Source organism: Brienomyrus brachyistius, chromosome 1 (genome assembly GCF_023856365.1).
Source record: "Brienomyrus brachyistius isolate T26 chromosome 1, BBRACH_0.4, whole genome shotgun sequence".
In the NCBI taxonomy this organism is placed as follows: domain Eukaryota; kingdom Metazoa; phylum Chordata; class Actinopteri; order Osteoglossiformes; family Mormyridae; genus Brienomyrus; species Brienomyrus brachyistius.
The window spans coordinates 7,716,200-7,740,171 of NC_064533.1; the positions used below are offsets into that span (position 1 = coordinate 7,716,200).

General features: G+C 47.2%; 1 protein-coding gene and 1 long non-coding RNA gene across 4 annotated transcripts; one reads left to right on the top strand and one right to left on the bottom strand.

Moving 5' to 3' along the window:
* Positions 1 to 4,094: 4,094 nt before the first annotated feature.
* Positions 4,095 to 8,062, bottom strand: LOC125704548 (uncharacterized). Of its 2 annotated transcripts, none has more exons than XR_007381172.1 (3): positions 7,769 to 8,062; positions 4,795 to 4,935; positions 4,095 to 4,426 (listed from the first exon to the last, which is right to left on the bottom strand). It is a non-coding gene; the product is annotated as an uncharacterized LOC125704548 (long non-coding RNA). The 2 variants fall into 2 exon arrangements; XR_007381173.1 differs by having other exon boundaries at positions 7,744 to 8,062.
* Positions 8,063 to 8,072: 10 nt separating this feature from the next.
* Positions 8,073 to 21,234, top strand: LOC125704541 (diphosphoinositol polyphosphate phosphohydrolase 3-beta-like). 2 transcript variants are annotated; one of them, XM_048970208.1, is made up of 5 exons: positions 8,073 to 8,498; positions 16,391 to 16,501; positions 17,217 to 17,261; positions 17,353 to 17,440; positions 18,882 to 21,234. In XM_048970208.1, exons 1-5 carry the CDS (start codon positions 8,400 to 8,402, stop codon positions 19,061 to 19,063), a joined length of 525 nt encoding a protein of 174 aa, XP_048826165.1. In that variant the 5' UTR covers positions 8,073 to 8,399; the 3' UTR covers positions 19,064 to 21,234. The 2 variants fall into 2 exon arrangements, with proteins under 2 accessions (XP_048826165.1, XP_048826175.1); XM_048970218.1 differs by having other exon boundaries at positions 17,356 to 17,440.
* Positions 21,235 to 23,972: the final 2,738 nt, after the last annotated feature.

The following is a 23,972-nucleotide window of genomic DNA, read 5'->3' on the forward strand; positions in this document are numbered from 1 at the left end:
TCATGGGACGCAGCCCTGCTGTTTCAGCCTTGAGCAGCAATGCTTAACCAGAGTGAAACGCCTGGCAGTAAAAAAGGTCAATTTACTCACACAAAACACCTACCAAGAAAACATGCAAGTTCTTCAAGACCATGCTAGAAAAGCGTTCAGAATATAAAGGGAATGTCTTAAATGAGGCAAAATCTGTTAACGCTGCAGTCTGAGAAGGTTGCAGTTGCGGGATGCTGATCGCACAGCGACACGCTGCAGATTTCCCGGTCAGGGAGGGAGAGGCTCCATACCTGGCCTTCGGTGTGCTGATCCGGGTGCCAGTCACCTCAGGCTTTTCTTCGAAGGCAGCAATGCTGCCATGTAGGAAACAGGCTTCTTGCGTATGGTTTTCTTAGTAAATGCTTTGTTTGTGTCATGCTTTATTTCTACTGGGGAATTCCCCGATCGCAAAGTATGCCAAAAAAAAACAACAACTCCTCACTGTCGCCTCTTTCAGGACTTGCCAGCTTTTCAGCCGTGTTTGAGCTGCGGATTAACGCTGTTTTTGTGGGGGTGGTTGAATACACTCAGCCGAATTAGCCAGTTCGAAACGGCCCGCGACCTGAATTCGGCCAGGTTAAGCAGCGTCATTCGCAGTCGGAGCTGCTGATTGCATGAATTGAATCAGAAATGATGCAAAATGGAATGTGTACCTTTGTGGTGAGTCAAGCATTTCTGGATGGGACAATATAAAAATTAGTGAGTAACGCTATTACTGTGTGTTATTGTCCATAGTCCTGCTGTCACCCTTGAGCTCTGAACTATAATTGGCTGTTGATGTTTAATTAAATTTAATTCTATCCCTAGTAACTCAAATTTCACAAATAAATTAATCTAAAATTCAAACAAAATTTAAATATTTCCAACGGTTTTACTTGATGGGGAAAAATTGTACCAAATCTGCTCACGCCTTCATTTTGCCGTTCTGTAAGTCAGACAAGTAGTAGGTAGCTCTACTGAAAGGAAGTCGGTGAGCCCTAAGTATTTGGGAAAGAGTGAGGGGTCAGTGACAAACTCTGACACTTCCTCCTGGTGAGATGGTGTGTAGGACCACGTGACACAAGGAAAGAACGTGAGATTTACTCAAGTATGGGAGTGGAGACTAGTTTACCAAACCCTCTTGAAAACAAAAGCAGCTGTTTTGGAATCGGAACAAAGGATTCCAAAACCAATGGATGCCAGAACCTTGGCTTATGCTGTGAAGAAAGATTGGGGTTGATTTCTGGGGTTGGGCACAGGTCAGTTGAAGAATGTGGCCTTGCTCACAAAGGTTGTGCAGGCTGGATGTTTTTCTGGAGAAATTCTTGTTAGGGACATCTGTTGGACCCTTTGGTGACTGAATCATTCCTTCATTGCCTCTTGGCTGTTATTGTGCCTGTGGTCAGGTGACACTACATCTCACTCTGAAGCACTGAGCTGGTGTTTGAGGGCTGCTAAGCACTAACAGCTAACAGAAACACTTTTATAGTGTTTTATTATAGTTTTACCGATGGCTCCATGTCAGTCCCCGCCCACCGCCAGCCTGCCGTGGGCCATCGACAGCTGCGGTACACAGTAAAGCTACGTCTTGTCTCAGCTTCGCTTCAGGAAATGATGGATATTTAGTGCAATTTACCTCGTTCATCTGCCAATTCCCTCCTCACTGTCTTCTCTCAGCCCACGGCATGCCTGACGGCGTCATGTCGGGATACATGAATAGATAGAGAAATGTTTCCTTGCAATATCAAGCTGTTGTGTAACACCAGGTGTGCTGCAACAGCCTGCCACTCCTTTGGAGGTTAAGCGGAGAGGAGGTAAGACTGGCCAGCTAGGAGGACTGTTATAAACCTTAGCGATTCATCCTATAGCAACCCAAAACTGATCAATGTAAAGTTGACTGATATGGGCTGATACACAGTGGCAGTTGCACCATACAAGTAGAGATAACTGGACCGGGTTGGGTAACTCAGCTGTTCAGGTCCGGATTAGCGTCTGCTGTAGGATTGCTACGCCAGATTGGTGGAGGGACAGTTCTCTGCTAGCTCACGTCATGATTTTCCACACTTCTCTCCTCTGGCCTTTAATATAAGAAATGTTGTGGCTCAAAGCCAGGTGACTGAGTGAGATGCACTGGGAGAAACAGTGCAAAAGCCTGACTGCGTGTGTCTCGAACCACGGGCCGCTCCATCCAAACAACGTGGCAGTTGCTGCTGCCGGTTACTCGTCTGTATTGCCCAGCGCAATTTGATGCTGGCGTTGAAGTTGTCTCACATGGTGTCCATGCTCAGAAATCTTAGCCAGGGGATGCCCACCTCGCCGATGTGAGGGGGGGGTACATTATTTTGAGATGGGTCCTTGGGGGTGGAGCGATATGCCTGCAGTCACATGTTCCTCATTCGGTAGGCGGCGGCTGGTCCACGTGGATTGATTCCTCCTTTTGGATCGATGAAAGGGTGTGAGAATGAGTCACCTGATTGGACTCATGAGTCATGGGTTCGAGGAAGGAGGAAGTGCCTCTGTTAGGTCCATAACAGGTTGGTCCACCTAACCTTTGACCCATTACTAAGTGTGAGGTGCACATACAGTTAGTCCTGGGCAGAGGTGTAAAGTCCCGGTCCAGAAAGTACAAATCCAGACCAAGGTTTTGTTTCAACCAACCAGTTACGTTACTGTGTGACTTTGACTCTTTATACTTAACTGGTAGGTTGAAGGAAAACCTTGCTCTGGATTTGTACTTTCTGGACCGGGACTTTACACCTCTGGTCCTGGGTGGGGGCATGAGGTGTGGAAAAATGTGTTTGGGGGGGGAAAACTGCTTATTGCCAAAGTTAAACACAGCACTGGGGAACACATTAGGTGGCATAAGTGGCCACCTAGAGCACCATCTTTTGGGCGGAGTGCTGCTTTACCAAGATAAAGCTTACCAAGGGTGCCACATGGGCTTCGAACAGTACCCGCCAAATGAGCGGAACCCGGTAAATGAGCAGTACCAGGCTAAAGGAGCAGAACCCCTTATACTCTCTCATGACCAGGTGTAAAGATGACTGAGACAGTGTTCCCCCTCCACCTGCCGGTTCCTTGTTCCCTGGGACAATTTTGCTGGGCTGGGACCGACCCCGGCCCTCAGAGACGGCATTCTCTAGGTCGGGCCTCCCAACCCTGCCGGTGGCCCCCCACCCCAGGGCTTCAGCAGCTGAGTCTTGCCAAACATAGTAGGAGCGAAGGCGCAGGGCCCTGGAGAGCAGAACAGGGAGGAGTGTAGGAGTAAAGCATTTGCCTGAAGCTTCTCCCCCCCTGAACAGAAAGCATAAATTACTATAGCGATCATGGAGGTGATATTCTTATAGGATGATATCACCAAATACCCAGCAGCAGAAAAATAATGCACAATATTACCATTTTTGGGTCAAAAGGTGAAGTCCGGCACGGTGTTGATCCGTCCTGACTACAACAAACCTTTCAAGATGGATGAGCATTCTTCTTCATGTCATACCTGCAGCCCAGATGTCCCCTGGGATACGTGGCTCTTGGACGTAGCCGTATTTTGTTTCACATTACAACAGCATGCAAATTATATGGTCTGCCTCCTGTTTATACCCCTCCTGGTGCATTGTGGGTAAGATTATATGTTTCCCCCTTTTGTCGTCTCTTGGGTACAAAGTGACTCCTTCCATTAATTTGTGCGGAACCAGAAAACAAAGACACTACAGAAAACACTTTACTGTTTTTATCTCATGCAGTCTGTGTAGAAAAACACGGCTGTTTTGCTTAGGGAAATTGCAGTGTCTACTGCAGTGTGGCTTTTCCTGAGATGATTATTGGAACATTGTGTTTCCATCTAAAGCATAAGCTTTGTGGGAGTCGTCTGCTGGGTTTTGAAACAGTGGCTGCCTGATTTTTTTTGTGCAGGTGCCTTGCTTGATGTTTTTTTTTTTTTTTGCAGTCATTAATCAAATTCTTATCAATCAAATTGTATCTCCATTTCACCGGTTTCAGGGCCCCTGTTCTGTGCAGGTTATACACTTTACCGGTACATTTCGTCACCCGAATTAACAAGAGTTACAGAGCAAAGTACTCTTTCTAAATGACTTTCACGTATGCCTTTTTATTTCCACAATATTGAATCATGGTAAACAAATTAAATTAGGACCAAATCACTACAAACAATCCTCCTTTTAAACACACATTTAGGGACAATTGCTAACATAAACAATGTTTTCAGACAGTCTACCTTTTGACCGTGTTTATCTGTTTGTTTCTCGGAGATCGCTGTCAATTATTCTGTGTTGAAATGCCATAACAGTAGGTGTATTCTTTACCCCGGTTGTTAACAATCCCCCCCATCCCACAGATCCAAGCAGAATGAGGTGTGCCCCTTGGCATTTCGTGGGTGCCTGGCATGGCTGGCAAACGGCTCCTGGGATAAACATGAAAAAGCCGTCTGAGTCGGCGAACCGGTGAGACCAACAAAACAGCAACATTGCAGAAAACAATGATTATGAGATAAATATGTGATTATCCACAATAAGTGGCCTGAAATCAGCCAGGTCAGCTTTTGGTCTAACGGTTATCTCCCAGCCAGTGCTCACAGAGTCATCTGTTTTTACTTAAATAGTTAGCAAGGGCAGGACACATGCTGCATGATAATCCGGGCTAATCAATTTGTCAGTAGCCTGTCCGGCATTCTGGGTATTCTGTGTAATGTATGGCGCAGAGGCTTAGCTTTAGCATAACTTTGCTATAATTGTAACGGCTCAGTGGGAATGCGGATGCAGGAAATCCCACCCCCGTGTGCCAAGAACTGGTCATGGGATTATGTCTCCGTGTCCGTCGGGGATGCTCGCATCTTGCTTGAGGTTCTGCTTCAGTTTGTGAAGAACGGGAGCTCGCCGGGATGGAATTGCACGAGCGAGGCTGCCGTCTCACCTGCTTGGCAAGACAGATTAAGTCGTCTCATTCTGATGACATAATAAGAGCCACACAATGATGTCATGGAGACACGCTGGATTACCACAGCCTAAGTCCATGAGCCATCTCTATTAAACAGTTGTCTGACTATGAGAAACACCCACATTAACCCAAAGATCAACATTAGGGTTAGGGTTAGGGGTCACAACAGTGGATTTTCCATTCGGCACATGGGATCCTCTGTCTGGTTCTGTTGCAGGAAGCCATGTTCTTCATAGGAACTGGGGGTGGGCCTTACAGGAATGCTATATTCAACGGCGACAACAGCAGCGCCTAGATTCATCATGAGGCTATAAACTGAACTGACAAAGTTCAAGTAGACAGCAGTGAGCACCTGGCATGGGACACGTGTGGCGGATTTCGGTCATGTACAAGCAGAACCGGTAACGCCTCGCCTGGTATGTTTCGGAAGTACCCCGCCAAAAGTCATTATCCTCGAGTTCTGTCCTCAGCACGACAAAGAAACAAACAGTCCTATTCCCCATAATGCTCCCATCATAGAATTTCACTGACTTGTTTAAAAATAAGAGATGGGTGACGTCTCTGGCTTTGGGTAAGGGATAACTTAGAAAAACACAGGCTTGCTAGATAAAAATTTGCTGAAGTCTGTCTGATTACTATCTGGGACCATCCAGACTTGCAGGTTAGTGCCAGGGTTCATCTATGTCCTAATGCACCTAAAAGACGACTCTGACACCATTCCGCAACAGAGACCTTGGGCTATATATGGCTACTGTCCTGTCACTGTCACGCTGAAGAGTCCGATAGCCCAAGGCCTGCAGACGTCTGTAGGCAGGCCTCACCGCGAAGCTTCTAAGGCAGCCCTGCTGGTAATATACCCCTGCGTCCGTCACATTGAGAGCCCTGTGAGCTGGATTCGCTGGCCCCGATCTGAACCCTAAATGTGGCCCAGGGTTCTTCGCTAGTTAGTGGTAATGAGTCAGAATTACTGCTTTCCATCTCGGCCGTGGTACTGCAAGCAGACCAGCCGGATGAAGGGCCTTGTTGTTCCTGGAGACGGCACTCCAGCGTGCCTGTCTTGGCAGCGTGTGGTTGCCCTGTAGTTACACGGGATGAATCGCGGAGTGTTTCACGTGGTTTCAGAAAAGCCACAGATGTTTACCTCAGAGGTCTGTTTTGAAATGCAAGGCTGCGTTGACCGGCCCAAGCCGGGACACCATGGATCCTGTGTTTAGCCCAAGAACCAGGTTTCTATCACAGAAGTCAACCCTACGTTCTCAATGCATGGGGCAGCCTTGGAGCTCTCTGGGACATAGAAGTCTGAACCTTCAAGTGTAAATGTCGATGTTATGTGTAAGAAAAACAAAAAAAAAAACGTTTGAGTCAATTTTGACTGATGTCCAATTTGCTGTAATCATAGGTCATCAACTCAAATTGCAAGGGGGTCTCATCACGCCAGAGTTAGTCTTGCCACTCTGGGTATAACCCGTCATGACACTTGTCTAACATCAATCCTCCATTTGTACTCCCCCCCCCCCCCCCCCGCCCCCCATGACTGTCACTGGGGAACAGAAGCCGCCCTCTCAGACTCCCATATGTGTTGACAGGACCAGGCAGACTCCTATATGGTTTGGGGTGAGATTGTCTGGGGAACCTGAGAGTGAAGGGGTCAAGGTTGGGAATGGAAGGGATCACATGACTCCAGTGAAGTCAACGGCAACAGCTGTTATTCTTGATGAGCACTGAGGATGACACCCAGTGTTAAACTGGGCAAGAAGTCATCAGCTCTTTCGGGTATCCCACTGGCCCCAGACTCTGCCATACTGATGACCTAAGAATGATATCACTGCCAACATTGATAGGATGCAGTGATACATTTTACACGCAGCTTGACTCAGCCAAACCCAGTGTATCCACATGTTGTCTAGATGCACGCAGACCACACCCACAGTTATGTTATCAGCCCCATACTGGCACTTGAATCACTGTCCTCAGGAAGTAGGTCCACATTCAAATAAACCACCCTACACTGTTGACTGCCCAGAGATGACATGATTCACATTACTATCCAACACTGAATCTCCTAGTTTAACTCTGCTGAGTTTAGGATATACTGGGGCTCTTCACTGCCAAATCCAGGCCTTGTTTTTAGTTCTCCGGGGTAGTTGGTTTAATAATTACTGATTCTGATTGGCCAGAGGGTTCACACCTGGCTCACAGGTAAAAGAAAGGCTGGAAAATCCGCAGTATTCAGCCCTTGAAGGCTGTGATTTGAATAGTCCTGGGATATACCCAAGCGAGTGCTGGTAATTGTTCACTATTGTCTGATGTCTGCCAGGCCTCTGACAACAACAGCAGTCACGGTTTTCACATCATATACGCATATAACGACTGTAGCCAAAATTGGTCATTTCGCTGTTCTTCGGTCTCCCAACATTCTCTTATGACTCATGGTAATCGGAACAAGTGGCTATCTGCTTATTTTCAGATAATATCCTTACAGCACTTAATTGTACTTGTTTCTTAAGAATGAGCATAAGACTAGATTATATCGGACGAACTGAGCTGTTTTTGATATCTATAGTATTCAAATGTTGGATATATGATGACAGTACGCGGCTTTCCTGGTTAAAATAATTAATCAGGCGTTTAAAGCATCACGAAAAGGTCGAGGTAACTTGAAAGGTTCTCCTTCTCCAAAATCTAAGTCTTCGATCCGTGAAAATGTTTCTGCTATGTCACGCACGCCTGTAGGTTAGAAGGCATTTTGTCGAATCGATCGGTTTAATGTTTCTAAATATTCACCATCTATATCGGAGAAAAACGTGACCTTTATTGATGTCTTCATTGGCGTCGGCCGGCGGTCGCAGACTCCACAGTCTCATATCGATCAGCAGGCGCTGGGCTTCCTTACTCTGCGCAGAGCTGCGCCGGTTTGCGTTGGGCTGCGCCGGTTTGCGTTTGGCTGCAATGCGCTGCGCCGAGCTGATTTGTGTTGAATTCTGCTGCGTTGCGTTGCGCTGCTTCTAGCTGCGCACTCTGCTGTGGCAGCTCACTGGAGCCGACGCTGCGCTCCGAATCGACAGTCGAACTTGCGGCTGCGCATTGGTGGTAAAGGTCGGTGGGAGGATTGTGTTCGGAGTTCACTTAAATACAGGACTGACATCGGTATCGGGGGGCTGAGACACTGACCGAATCTACACCATCTACAGGCAGTATGTGAATGCTAACGTTTGTCGACTGGAAAATATACTCACGGGGAATATCAGAGAGGCATCGAATAGCATGGACTAATACGCCGACTAAATGGCACAGATCGCGGGGAGCCTGTCTCTGAAACAGCACTACGGACGTGCGTGTTAATGCCGGTTGTCTCGTCCAGCCCGGCGCTGGCGGCTCACTTCTTCCAGTTTGCTGTATTTCTGCCTCGCTTTTTTGGGGGGGAATAAAGGTTGGGATACATGATGAAATTCAAGCCTAATCAGACCAGGACGTACGACTGCGAGGGTTTCAAGAAGCGGGCGGCGTGTCTTTGCTTCAAGAACGAACTCGAAGAGGAGGTAAGATTGGCCAGATTTACGGAGACACCCGCTCCCCTTCATGGCCGAAAGACGATTATATGTCAAAACGTTAATAACACCATAAACGTGTCCACTGGCAGGCTGACCGGCGTGCGTTAAATTAACCGCATCGTCTTTGCAAACGATACCGCTTTATTTAAGCTTCTCTGACGAGGATCCCCTGATCCAAGCTAAATGATTAAACACTTAATACCGAAATAACCCGACAGATGTTTGCATGCTGCGTTAAACAAACTTGGAGGTATTTACGGAAGCGGGCCGACGAGCCTCGTTCCCCAGTCTTTCGTCGGAGATCCAGCTCAGTCTAGATTTCTTGTTTTTTTTTTCTTCTACCGCGCAGTAGAGGGGGAGCCAGGCGCCTCGGAGCAGGTTCCCGGCGGGGGTGGGTGTTTAATGCTGTGGGGGGAGTAGCGGCCATGGCGAAGCCCTCGGACCGCATTAATATTTACAATGTAACATTAAATCTCTGCGATTGCAAAGGGACGACGGAGGGGAGGGGGGTGTAGATTACGGGATATTTTGTTACGATTATTGTGTTAAATTTCGCAAGTAGACTGGTTCAGTTCTTGCATTCGAAATAAATACTACGGATCGAAATGGGGATAAATGTGAATGTTGGTTTGCTTTTAGCGGTATGAAGAAAGCCGGCGTTGGACGTGGCTCATTGCACGGTCCCGCTCGGGTTGGGGGGGGGCGTGCTGGTCTGCCGGCCTGCTTATATACACCCCCGGATTTATTTTGAACTAAAAGATCCATGTTTAGAAACGTGTAAAATGCAAAGGATACCAGATAACTGTAACTCTATCCCGGCTGCTGCTCGCAGCCCGTGCCGTTTGATAGGATGGATCCGTTTTAGTTAGCTGGGGCGCTACCTTCCCCTCTCCTCCTATGACCATCGGGAAACGGCACTTTAAACGGCATTTTTATAGCTAAGATAATATATACGGAAACGATCTCGCATGAATCGGCGACGCGCAATCGATGACTTGTTTCTCTGCAGCCGTGCGTTTGTAGGTGTGCGTAATAACTTTGCCTAATAATTGCCTTTTGTCCTGTGAAACTTTTGACATCAGTCTTTGTTTTCCTTTCTTTCCCAAACTGGCATTGTGGCTTCCTGCCGCCCCAGGGTAATCCCCAGGAATTCTTTACTGCGGTTAGGATTTAAGGTTATAGCGCACAACTTCAAGGTCCTCCTGCAGTATGTATACCATCGAGGTCTCTCACTTCTGCTCCTAAAATAAAGTGCCACACTGCCTTATTTACAGACTCCCCGTTCTCCAGTCAATACTTATCCCCCCACAATGCAGTTTGTATGTATCTTTGTCTGTTTATTCATAAATGTTAGGAGACCTATCCTTGCCTTGGCTCCAGCCCAATTATACACATAAACAAATAATGTAAAATTTTATGGATCAAATACTTCCCCTAAATTTCCCCTTCTGACTTTTATCCATTGTGCAGGTCCGGTCCAGTTGCCCGCAGTGTTGTTTGCTGACCTGCAGCTATGGAGATCACTTAATATTGTAACCATGGTAATAGCATGTAACCCTGTTGGCGCTGGAGGGGTTTCACATTCTGGCATATGTTGGCGTCTTTGTGTACAAGAATTGCTCCACCAAAAATCAGTGAGCCTTGCATCTACAGGCCATTCGCCAGACTTCCAGCTCGTATCGGACACGGCTACCAAGAGCGTGTCGATTTTACCATGCTAGGTTCTGAAGCCGAGCCTGGCCTTGGTCTCTACCTGTCTTTCTGCCCGAAATCCGATGGATCTGGAGAAAAGGCCTCGGTCCCAACAGAACTGTCGAGCTCCTGCCAAAGCGTATGGCGTGATCGTCTCCAAGACACTGGCACGCATAGGACCGTAACCTGGGCAACAGGGAGCATGACACCCCCCCCACCCCCCCACATCGCCCGAGTTGAAATTGCAATTAATCTGCAAGACCAGCGTTGCACATGTTCTGCACCGGCACTTTGCAGATTTGTACAAGCGGTATGTTGGTACCCTATTGGTAGATGAAATAATGTCATGTGTGCATCAGATACATCTGTTAATACTGAAGATCTATAGGTCCTGATATCAGAGACTTGCAGTTGGTCACGCTTTCCGTGCCTTCATGGCCGTACGGTACTCTTGTGTGACCTTCGTAACCTGTGCAATGCTTACCTTTCGCTTAGCTGTTACGTGGGGTGGGGGGGCTGGAACCTACCCCCCCCCTGGAATTATGGTGCTGTCCAGAGAGCCGCTCCGGTTTAGCGATGAGGATGTGTAAGCACTCGGTCTCCTGGAATGGGCCGGCTGGGGCAGGTGTGAGGCCCTGGGGCTGTTGGTCTCCATCAGGAGAGCGAGTGTCACGTGTGTCAGCTTCCTTCTGACGGCTGAGATCTTTCTGCTGTTTTCCAAGGAGACGGCCAGAGAGCGACCAATCGGCTGTGATGGTGCCGTTTCTTTGGCCGCCCGAGCAGTAACACACACTGCTCTGTGGAATGCATCTTTGTTTTGTTTTTGTTCTGTTTTCTGGGCTATAATGACATGGCAGCGGTTGGCGTACTGCGACTGGGGTTTGAGCCAAGCGTCTGGGTCTGCCTCTCTGCGCCCAGACGAGTACGGGGGGAGTCCTAAATCCACTGCTGCCTGTTCAGATGCCTGCTCTTGGCTAAGCTTTTAGATTAAAAAAAGCGAGAACTTGGGGCATTATATAAAAAATAATTAATGGAATGTCTAGCGTCCCCCAGGGGGCAAGCGTCACACTAAGAGCTCAGACACTGGCCAAGGATGCGGGCTTCTACGAGGAGGGGGGGGGAACATCACGGGTTACAAAATGCAGCCTATTACTGGGGCCACGTTTGTGGGTTTTGGCCAGTTTTGTGTTTTTCTCAAAGGTGTCGATTGTAAGATGGTGATGGAATGAGCGTAATCGTATCAGTCACCCTGACATCATGGCGTTCGATTGTTTACACAGACCTGCATAACTAAGCAGGTTCATTCGTTTGAAACCGTAAGGGTTGGCAACCAAACTATTGTTCCTTGCAGACAAAATTGGCAGTTTTTGGTGCATTAATCTGTGCATCTCTGTTAATCATTGGCAGGTAAATGGCAGTGCGTTGCCAGGTGGGTTGGGACACTGATTTTAAGCAGCAGCTTCCCGGTTACTAGCCCCTAGAGGAGATTTGCAGTTTTAGTCTTGGGAAAGGTACTTAATCTTAATTGCTGTAGTATAATAGGACTGTATGAATAGCGACGTTGTTAAGGCTCTGGCTGAACCGTAAAATATTTATCGGGTTATTTTTAAGGAATTGTTTTTATTCCTCATGCTCTAATCCGGACTATTGGTGTTGGACTGTCTTTATTAACATCAGTATCTTTTATGAATAAATCACTAATGTCGAGTCTCTGGTCTCACGTTCGGGGTTAACCTACCTCGGCTGTCACAGCACAAGCTCTCAAAAGGGGTAACCTTTAGACCGGTGCTGAACTGCCCAGGTTAGGAGAGCGAGTTGATCCGGCTGAGTTTTCTTGTTTTTGCGCTCTCCAGACCAAACCAATTGATAACGGAAGATACCGCCCTGACCTTGAAGCTTATCTCCGGTTACGACGCAGTGGTTGATAAAGGTGTCACATGACCAATGGATAACTGCTTCCAACCTGTCCACATAGGTGTCACCGTGATGAAACTCGATGTCACAGGTGTCCCCCCCAGTAGTGGAATGTAACCTGGGTGTCACCAGCATTTCTAGCCTTTGGGGGGGGGGAGTGGCTTACTTGTTTGCTCTGCGTTTGTGCTGAAATGTACGGTGATGTCGGGAGGGAGTTCTTGGAAATTATGATTTCTTGGAAGTATGCGCGACAGAGTTAGTCAGGGCATGGATGGATGCTAATTGTGCAAGAATGTGTTGGAACTAGCCAGAGAATTTCAGGGCTGGCTTCATGTATTGAAGAAAGTTCAAAGGTTTCTTTTAAGTCACTGAAAAACTCGCTCCAGGTCTCCTCCTAGTGTAGTGACTGTTTGTGGCCAACTGGGCCCCCAGAACTTTGGGTAAACACCGCTGGCATCTGGTTCATCGGTTTGCTTCGCATTCATGATGATCGCGGCACTGATTTTGACACAAGTCGATGTTTGGGCAGGCAGAAAAACAGAATTCAAGGAGAAGAAGAATGGCTCATCGACTGAGAATATGGCGCCATCCCATTGTCATCGTACAGCAATGCCTGGGATTCCTCTGCTTTGAAGTAGAATGTAGGTAGACAGTCACTGATGACGGACGGATGGTTTGAGCAGAGCTGATTTCTTCAGGTGGTGTGATGTTAAAAAATTGCGTTATTTGTGTCTTAGTGTCTGTATATGCAGCGGCGCTTGAGCAAAGAGGCCAGGCGCCCAGTTCCGCCTCCGCTGATTGGTGCTGGCTGGTGTTTGATGGATGGTTACCATGGTGACACAGAAGGGGACGGGTTCGGCTGCATCGGTGGGTTTTGAGAAACTGGGCCGGGAGGAGGGGCTTCGCAGGTCGTGGACCTTGACCCGCCTCCAGAAGCTGAAGTTACTGTACCAGAGTGTCTGTACCCAGCGTCGGCTTGGGTTTATGTCGCCATGCCTCATGCCACATATGCGGTTTTTGATCTGTTGCTGTTGATCAGATCTGTTCTCCCGGCTGTGCTGACACACCACCTGTCCTGCTATGGGGACGGCTCCCTCGCTGCCCCTGGATGCCCCTCGGTGGGTGGTGTTTGCAAATACCTGCCCTCCTAGCACCCTCCCCTCCCCGCAAAGAAACACCCTTGTACAGATTCGTCACCCTCAGATAAATGTGGCCCTGAACGGGTCCCCTTAAAACGGCTCCTCCCTCATTTGGCTGGAAACCCAGCTTTGTGACGTGCCAGAAATTCTCACACCTGACCGGCATCGGGGAATCTTTTAATATCCCATCCAATCAGATCGCCACATTAAACATTTGAGGTAATACTGTGAACCATGTGCAGTCTTATGGCATGTTGTTACAATGGGCAGCCAAATCCCCTTAGGGGTGACCCTATGGGATGCAAACACCAGGCTGGGAAAAAAACTAGACTGTTTTATCACGAGTGTTGTGTTTCTGTTCCTGAAAGAGGCTCAAAGTCCGGCCACTCGGCAGCTGGTCCTTGTGGTTATTGCACCAGTCGTCACAGACACTATTGAAATTAGCAAAAGTGCAGGAGCCCCGGAGCCCGGCTGGAGGAGGACCGGTTCGGGAAACAGCCCTCTGCTTAGTCCCGCGCCCCCCCCCGAACATCGTTACGCTGACATGCTGGCATTTATAAGGGTTTCTTTGACAGCCTGTTGCGTGCCTCTGTCATGTTCCGCTTGGAAGACCTGGTGTTTATATCCTGCCACAAATTCTCACCCTGCTTCAGGGGCTTCTGGGTACTGCTACTCTTCTTTTTTTTTGGGGGGGCTTTCACAGCCCCATCCTCCTCCACGGCGGTGTTTGGCACGGAGGACTCCGACTCTCGCCATCCCCCCGAAAAGCAGACCAAGCTTAAAATTAAACTGGGCAGCAGCTGTTCCTCCCTGCGTATACCCTGACGCTGTTTCTCATTCTCAGAATTTAAGCTGTGGTGACAGCATCCTTGGGAGGGGGGTCACTTTCCTCCGGGGGGATAATTAAGAGGAGCTGAACATGGTGCAACAGTCCTGGTGAGAGGCCATCTGAAGGCATGATCTGACGGAAATCTCTCACTCTCTCTCTTCTGCCAAAGACGTACCCTGGGGATGGTGGTGCAAGCATGGTTGTGGTATGGGTGGGGGGGGGGTGTTGGAACGGTATGTGCTGAGGCACTCTACGCCCTATCAGCTTCCATTAATAGCCCCCCTTTCCATCCACGTGACCCCCCTGCCTTCCAGCTTGAGCTCGTGTTCCTAAACACTGAGGGGTGGGGGCGCTATATCACAACGACTGTGGCCTCCTCTAACCAACAGGCACCTATGCCCATCAAGCTCTACCCATCTCCACCCCTCAGAGCCCAACCAACCAATGATCTCCTGGTTCCCTCCCCCTCAGAGCCCAGCCAGCCAATGATCTCCCGGTCTCCGCCCCCCTCAGAGCCCAGCCAGCCAATGATATCCCGGTCTCCGCCCCCTCAGAGCCCAGCCGGCCAATGATCTCCTGGTCTCCGCCCCCTTAGAGCCCAGCCAGCCAATTATTTCCTGGTCTCCGCCCCCTCAGAGCCCAGCCAGCCAATGATCTCCTTGTCTTTGCTCCCACCTTGCTCAGCCAGTCAGTGATCTGCCTCCTCTGCTAAATTCATTTGAATCCCTTCATTCTGTTGATGGGATTGCTGTTAACTGGATTCGGTCTATGTTTGAGGACTTGCCTGCCGCTTCAGTCTGGTCAGGCAGGAGGGCGGGGAGGGTCAGACCTTGGGATGAACGCGGGGGGGGGGGGACCTTGGAATAAACGAGGCCACCTATTAAGGTGGCATACGGCTAATCAGCGGTACCTGGAAAAGTGCCGTGAGACCTGACAACCGTGTGACATCATCCCTACCCCCTGGGAACTCGGCCAGGCGTGATGTGCGGTTCATACGGAGTGTGAGGACACAGTGAAATGTCGGTTCTGGAGCCGCGCCCGTCACCAGTCCGGTGCTGTGTCATTCAATGCCTTAATGAGATGAGCGCTGCTCTTCTGTCAGAGAGACAGACAGAGGCGAGTCATTCGGGGAAGAGCATACATATGGTTCTTACGGCCCCCCCTCCCACCCCCTTGTGTGACTGTTTGTTGGCCGTTTGCCTCAGCCCCACAGAATAAATGTGAAGGGATCTGGCCTCTGACTGCTTCAGGGCTGCAGCATAGATTTTTTTGTTCCAGGAAGTGTCACCAGGGGGCGCTCTCAGGGTGATTCGGGTTCATCTGCTCCCTGCGATATTTCAGGCGGGGGTAGGCAGTTTGAATGGAATGCGTGTTTGGATCGGTACTCCTTAATCAGTATGAAGCATTTTAATTAAATGATTCTTTTAAAGGCTGCGGGAGCAGATTTCGGAATATTATTTTTGGGATCTCGGGCAATATCTAGGAACGATATTTATTTTCGTAGACGTTTGAAATAGTGAGCCGTGTAAATTTCTCTGGATATTGGTTTGCCGCAGTGATTTATCAGCGTTCACAGCCCAGCCCTGCTCTGCGTGTGGAGGTAGCGCGTAGCCCAGCCTTGTGCCCTGTGTTGCCTGCGATAGGCTTCAGGTAACCCGGGCCGGGATGGATGGATGTGCTAAAGCCTCCCTCCATCTGGGCTTTTCCCTGAGCCCCACCTGCTGCTAATGACCATCTGGGTTAACGATGTCATTTCATTACCGATCTAACAATCGGCACGGGGAGCCGCCCGTCCTGAAGGTAAACCTTACCACCTCGGAGGTGCACCCTGGGTAAATGTCACGAACACTGGTCATTCGATTCCATTGCGATGCTGTATTTTCAAAGACAGCCCTTCTGTCAATTTTCTTTCGGTATGATTCAATTATAGAGCCTTTTGGAATACACCCATCTCGGGGATTGGATCGGGGGTGCATTGGATTTCCATCAGATTATCAGAACGTGCTGTTTCCCTGGGGCATAGAGAATCCCAATTCAACGGAAGCGGTGTACAAAAAAAGTGTTTTAAAGGCAAACTGGCTGCCCCCCCCCCCCCCCCATAGGAAGTGCAGTTCACCCTGCTGGCTCCGTTTCATAACAAGTCTCAGAATTACCCCCATCATTGTTACCATATTGAATATCCGTAAATATTAACGAAATGTCTGACCTGCTTGTTTGGCCATTTTGAACAACTTGAATGCAGAAGTTGTTTCCATTTCATTCCCGGTTCCGATCCAAACGAACCCCGTTGACGTATCGCCCTGCAGGTCCTTCTGGTGAGCAGCAGCCGGCATCCGGACCAGTGGATCGTCCCTGGTGGGGGGATGGAGCCTGAGGAGGAGCCGTGTGGAGCGGCGGTGCGGGAGGTGTACGAGGAGGTGAGCATCGCCGCCGGTGACGTCACCTTGGCAACCTGTGGGACAAACAAACAGCTTGGTCTTGACGTTTAGCGCGTGATCTATAGTATCTGTCTGTCTGTCTGCCTGTCTGTCTCTTCCGATGTCTGTCTGCCTGTCTGTCTCTCTTAGTCTCTCTACATCCCTCTTTGTTATTTTGTCATTTCCATCCATCTATCCACCCATCTTCTGTAACCACATCTTCACCGGGGTTATGCTGACCCCGTTGTGTGTCACAGGGACATGGCAGGGTGTTTATGTGACAGATCACATGGTTAGAGATAATGGCGGTTTGTTCCCTGTGCAGATCTGGATGCCGTTCAATCAAGTAGTTACTTCAATATTAGTTCAAATACAAGAACTCATGGCTGTAGGTGGAAATTAGCAGGAGAACATTTTAAACGGGATTTGAGGAAGGACTTCTTTACACAGCGTGTAGTTAGGGTATGGAATAGTCTTCCTGTTAGTGTAGTGCAAGCTAAAACCTTGGGTGCCTTTAAATCAGAGTTAGATAAGATTTTAATAACTTTGAGCTATTAGTTGCGTTCTCCCCAAACGAGCTTGATGGACCGAATGGCCTCCTCTCATTTGTTAATTACTTGTGTTGGTATGTTCATCACGAGAGTGAGTGTTGGCAGGTTTGTGTTGGGTGTGGCGTCCCCTCTCACTGCGACCTGCTCTGTTTCTCTCCATCCAGGCTGGGGTCAGAGGGAAGCTGGGCAGGCTCCTTGGCGTGTTTGAGGTAGGCCTGCTTCTTGCCGCCCTGGGGGCATGACCGTTGCGCCCTTACGGCCGTTTAAACCCTCGTGTGGCTTTTCCCTTTCGCTTCGCAGCAGAACCAGGACCGGAAGCATCGGACCTACGTGTACGTACTCACTGTGACGGAGACGCTGGAGGACTGGGAGGACTCCGTCAATATCGGTGAGGTGGCCAGCCGCTCTCACACTCCAGGCGTCTCTCTCTCTGTCTGTGTCTGTCTGTTCCGCATGTCTCTGTGTCTGTTGTTCTGACAACGGACTGAACAACAGACAGACACTGACAGAACAACAGACTCTGTGTGTCTCTGTCCCTTGTCCTCTTGTCTGTTGGTCTCTCAGTACAGGTCTTCACCTGTACAGCAAGCTGTGTGTTAGAAACACTGCCCATGCCTGCCTGAGCATTAAGATGTCCTCCGCTAACCCAGCGCTGGCGATAACTTGGGCAGACCCAGAATCTCTGCTAGAAAATGACCCTGAGTGCACTAAAGTGTCTGAACTGCTTCCCAGAGCAGACCTGCGTCACCCCCCCCCCCCCCCCCCCGTCCCATGTTCCTTCGAAGGCCCCCATTATCCGAGACCCTCAGGTCATTTAACAGTGTTGGGCCTGCCTGACATTTCTAGAGTGACAGTAAACTGTGGTTCATATATTTGGGGTCCTGCAGACTATTACTGTCCTCATGGCATGCCCTACTGTTGCCAAGGCAACGCAGCCAGATCAGCCTGCTTTCATTCCTGCCATTTTTTCAACTCTGATCATAAATAGAAGCAATTGCTGTTATGAGGGTCAAAGTTTGCAGGTTTTAACTGTTGGAAAATCTGGTAGTTCATCTTAGAAGCAGTTCCCAGAAGACCGATTACCTCACAAACAGCCTTGTTAGATCAGTGATCCACATAGAGGCTTCAGGCTTCAGTCTGCATGGCAGAAAAGGGAACTTTAATAAAAGTAATATTTCACCGAAGTTTACAAACTGTTCAGCTTCATGCTGGACAATATTGGCAGGAAATAGTCATATGTTTTGAGCTCAGAAATAGTAAAGGGTCTGTAACCCATCCATCCATCACTGTAACCACTTAATCCCAACTGGGGTCACGGGGGGGGGGGGGGACCAGAGCTTATCCCAGGAACGATAGGCGGAGGCAGGAACCAACTCTGGGCAGTCGCCAACACACCACAGGGTCTGTATGCCTTGAAGAAGAATTAGGAATTCACCAACGAAATCGATCTGCCGTTTGACCTTTTTACGTGACCCTTTGACCTCTGACCCCGAAAGGGAGTTTGTCTGGCACCATTCAATCTTGTTCTAAAAGAAGGAATCCCTTTTGTTTAAAAAAAGCTCCTTATAAACAGCCTGACTTGTTCCTTGGGTGTATTTGAGGCTCATTCATGCAGAAAATATTTCCAGTGAGCTGTTTTGATCACGTACAGCGAGGTGTAAAAGATAGCTGTTGTGGGGAACGGTGATGACTGTGCCGCGGGGGACCTCACACATACAGTTATCAGCTGTAATTACAGCGGCTCCGCTGTCTCAAATCTTCAGCCATTCAGTCGAATTGAACCTGGGTCCGGCTCCCTGCATGTCTCAGCACTCTATCCCCCCCTGCAGGCCGCAGACGGGAGTGGTTCAAAGTGGAGGAGGCCATTGAAGTTCTACAGTGCCACAAGCCAGTCCACGCGGAGTACCTTCGCCATCTCAAGCTCAGCTGCTCACCCACCAATGGGAACTCTCTGCTCCCCCCACTGGCAGATAACTCCCCCCACTCCGGACTGCCTCCCTCCTGCAGATAGGGGGCGTTATGCACAGCGAACACCAGGAGCCTCGTGTAAAATGTATCTGTAAAATAGCGTATTAGCAAACTAACACGTTAAAGCAGATGTTTGCATGAATTCTTGCAGTGTTGACAGAAAATGTATGAAATTTGTATTATACGACTTTAAGAAACCAAAGCCATAGTTCATAATATTTGGTTAAAGATGCCTTAAATGGCCTTTTCTGCAACAGTGCTTTGGGGTCATAATGTTTAGTTTTTTGATTACACAGCTCTCACTGGAAAATTGCAGTTTATATACATTTTGAATGAAAACTCCAGACACACACTTGAACACTACATTTGCTGTGTTTGTTGCAATCTGCAGCTCCAGTGATCTAGCTGAAGAAACCTGAACTGGATAATCAGTTGTTGCAGTAAGATAAGATGGTTTGGGACTCCTCTGAGTGTTCTTGCATATATATATATATATATATATATATTATTCATTCTTAAAATAGGACATGCCTAAATCTCACACAGCTGAGACCTGATTGGTCCAGTGAAATGTGATCTGTGTGCGATTGGCTGAAATGTGCCCTATACTGAGCTGGGGAGTGGATAGGAAGCCCCCACCCGCAGGACTTTGCTTTTCACTTGGGACATGCCCTCCAGGTTCACGGTTTCTTTTTGGAAGATAAAGCGCTACCTCGGTTAGACAACCACTTGAAACTACTCTTACACAGCTACCTTCAGCTTCCATAGCCAATCCGTGTGTTTTTCTCATTTGTTAATTCTGTCGTCCTATTGGTCGCTTTCTGAAGCAGTCATTGCCTTGTCCCTGGACCATACGGTACCCCTGACTGGAGGTGGTTTACTGGAGATAATGGTGAATCTTTTCATGTGAAGAAGGATTTCGGTACATCCCAGGGCCAGCCCTTCTGGGCCGGGGTTATTGTGGGTAAATATACAGTACTAAGCTTCTGCCCTTATGACAGGACAGCTGTTTAGCTGGGATAAATAAATGTCCTCTGATGACTGATGCAATGCCCGCCACCTGCTAGCAGCCAGCTTGTTGCGTCGGTATCTGAGCGCGCTGGGGGGTTTTGCTCCCGGCCCAGAGGGAATTCTGGTTTTGTATATCGGACAGCATGCCTGGATATTTTATTCTTGCCTTATTTACCAGCGGAAAAGTTGAGATGTTCTGGTAACGCTCTCTGTTCATCAGTGGGAATGTAGGAGTGCTCGTCTTCGGGAGAGAAATTATTCTACTGTGGTTTCCCCTTCAGTCACTCACATCTGCGAACACAGTGACAACATTCACAAGAAAACAATGGTTTGTAAATATCGAGAAGATTTTTTTTTGTGTGTGTGGTTTTTACCAATGCCAATTTAAATGCCAATTTAACATTTTTGTAATGGTGTAAAAAAAAATAACTGCTGTAAAATGATATTCTTTTTAGTCGAATTAATTTACAGTGGTGTCACGTGAAATAGCAGATGCCTTTTATGCAGGAGGATTGCTGGAGCACCCCTCCCCCACCCCCAAACTTGGTTGAGTCTGTGGTCTCCATAGGAACCACAATGGGCTATCTCTCAATGTGGATCAGACAGCAGTTGTGTTAATGCTGGGCTATAATCATACATCTCTATTTGCTTGTTTAAATTACTGGGATGGTTAGATTTTCACTGAGATTTCAAAAGCATTCCTTCAGCGAGACAGCTGGAGAAGACCTAAATTCTTTTTCTGGGACTGCATTTCCTATGTCATTGGAGGGAAGGAAACAGCGCCACCCTCTGTCCTTTAAATGAACTTACTGGTCAAATTAATATGGTCGTAAGGCCTCATCCCTTTCTGCAGACTACTGTGACTTGGTCTGCAGTGCCCCATTGCTACAGATTGGCTGAGAGAGCAAGGGGGGGGCTTTTAGAAATAGCCACAAGAGGGTAATGCAATGCTAACATGTACTAGGATACTCTTTCCACCTGAAAATTGTTTACAAAAGACTTTCCCAGTGATACAGGTAGACAAGTGTTTTTTAAAAGAGTTCATCGAAAGTTTGTCAATTTGACATATTTGCGTCATGCTTTAAATTGCGTTAAATTTGGCTTTTCGTTCAACCACGGATTCATGCTGAAGTCAGAGGTTACATTCTGTGAAATGGGGGACGGTATTGTTATTGCCTGTCAGAAATAAACGTCAAACTTTCATGTGGTGTAAGACTGTTGCTGTACTCGCACTCCATAAGTCGTCGGTCTTAAGTTTCGGAACCTGCTGATCATCACGTCTCCGCGTGGAAGATTCCTTTCAGTTTCACGTTTTTTTTTCCCCTCCCTTACATGTGGGTCGGATGTATTCATACTTCCATGCATTACCTGCATGATGTCCCATGGTCAGCAGAGTAATCATTTCTCTGCTGGGTCCCTGACCAAGACCCCTAACTCCCATTGGCCCAGGGACTGTCTAACCATGCTTTCCCAACTGTACATCACTTTACATAATATGAATTTACCTTTCAGTAAAATTGCTTGACTTGCATCCATGGTTGATATGCTGGTAGTCCTCATAACATTTGTGAACATTTTTTGAATTCTTTCTGAATTCTGTATTTATCCAATGGTCTCAAGCACCAGTCTACCACTATAAGGCCCTAAACCAACCACATCACCAGTAAACTAGCATAGTAAAACATGAAGTAACGAGTGGGGCTGTTAAAGTAGCCCACCTCCAACACCAATATGGCAACTTTGTGATGAGCACAGTCTATATATGACCAGCAGGCCAAAGCATCTAGATTCATTACATGGTGCTGAAACCATTTGATGAATAAGTTTCAATATGTTCCTGTCCAGTAAAGTTCACTGTAAAACAATAGTACACAGCAGGGTGCTTCCCGATTGGAACTCAAATATATTGCAACCTATTTATCTCTTATTTTTGTTTAACTTTATGTTATGATATTTTGTCACAACAAATACCTCCTTAGCTCCCTAAAAATCCGTTTGAATCTCAACATTACAATTGAACAGCCATACAAGAAGGAAATGAATTAAAATGTGTACTTTTAAAAGCTATTTTTTCACCTATTTTTTCAAGCTATTTTTCATGCCAGGTCATTAGAGGGCATACACACACTTTTGGCAACGGAAAGATTCCACTTCTAACTACATGTCTTTGGACTGTGGGAGGAAACCAGGACCCAGAAGAAATTTATTTTTCTAGGGAAATCCTACTGACATTGAATCTTTTCCAATGAACAGTCCGATCCATAAAATCAGTCACGGTTAACTGAAGCACATTTAAGACAACACAGCTTATAAGTTACTTTTGAGATGGATCTGGAAATATTTAAAAAACACTCCATATAACATTTTTCCAGCAGTACCTTAACATGACAATGGTATCGTAGTAATTTTACTTGCATGTGGTTGACTGATTTTGAACTGTTCCCTGAACGTGATTTTTCGCGAAATATACCTAATAGAGGATGATTCGGATTCATATATAACAAAATGATTTTCTGCTTGTGCAGTAAAGTTGGAGTACGATGAATTTCAAGTAGACAAACTTGAAGGGGACTTTCATTTTACAGGTTATATAGCTAGCTTTATCTTTTAAACATTTAACATTAGATTGCAAACACAAAACACTCATGAATATGCAATTGATAATATTTGATCTCACTGGACTAACCTCATTCATCCATTCATAAATGGCATCGTGCAGAATATTCTGCAATAAATGCTTTTGGACCTGTGTCATATCATAGTGTTTAACTGGTCGCAGAATTTAATGTTAAACCAGCTGAAGGTAGCCTCTGGGCCTGATTACTAGTGTAGAGCAGGGCCGAAATCTTCACAGCTTCACACATTGGAAAGGAAATTAAATTAGAAGCCTTCAACTTAATGCTCTTGTATTAAACACGTGAACAAACAACTGCGAACTGGCTTCTGAATTATTAAATGCAGTTGAAATTAGAAATCAATTGTTTCGGTGTGCCTACAGCTATTTAAACAATCATCAAAATAACTAACATTGTGTCTGTACTAAGGGCCATACCAGGGTTTGACTTGTCAGGATTCTCTTGAGCCTCAGGTCTGTGTTTCTGGTTATAGTATTTTGCACTACATATATACTCCAATACAATCCACTAGATGTCATTAAAGTCCATTTGGCAGAGAACAATTGTGACTCTCCTGTTTAACGTAGCCTTGCACAAAGATGGCAGTATTCGGGCAGTTATTATGTCAGCAGAAATCAGCTAGTCTGGAGATTAATTGTGTTTTCCTGACGTATCACTAGTGAGGGTGTCACAGTGGGTAACACTATCCGCCGGGGCTTAAATCCGGCCCCTGTTTGGTCTGTGTCGAGTCTGCATGTAGTGCCTTTTCTGTACAGGCAGCGTTGTCATCTCTCACGCATCGGGCGTGACACTCAAGATTTCTGATTCTCACGAAATCTCACGGCAAATCTATATTATTGCATTATAAACCTAACATTAGCTACATCAGAGGCGTTGGGGTAGTTAGCAAACTCTACAAACTACTTACAGAGTAATAAAACTCTATAATACATAAAAATGCATGTACAGACTTGTCTCGAGCTGAAAATCTCACGCCAGCCAGCTGACCAAAGTTGGCAGCCCTGTACAGGATTGGGGTGAGACAATATCAGATCTAAATAAAAAATTGAATTAGTGTCGCCAAAGCGGACACATTTCACAATGAATATTATAGTAATTTTATAAATGATACTAAGGATTTTTGACGCTAACTTTTTGAATGCTTCGTAACTCCAGTTTTTTTCCACTCTATCTGTCAATCTGACAAGGCCCCCCCTCCTTTTAACATTTAAACCAATGAGAACGCGCGCTTAAATCTTACGTCGATCCTCAGCGGTTGGTCGATGTGGACGCCATTTCTTATGAAATCCCGCCCACAATCACGAC

What these genes read in the sequence shown, in the direction of transcription:
- LOC125704541 (XM_048970208.1), top strand. Translation starts at nt 8,400, where the DNA reads ATGATGAAATTCAAGCCTAATCAGACCAGGACGTACGACTGCGAGGGT. An exon ending in AGAACGAACTCGAAGAGGAG is followed by an intron (nt 8,499 to 16,390) that starts GTAAGATTGGCC and finishes ATCGCCCTGCAG; the next exon opens with GTCCTTCTGGTGAGCAGCAG. An exon ending in GGCTCCTTGGCGTGTTTGAG is followed by an intron (nt 17,262 to 17,352) that starts GTAGGCCTGCTT and finishes TTCGCTTCGCAG; the next exon opens with CAGAACCAGGACCGGAAGCA.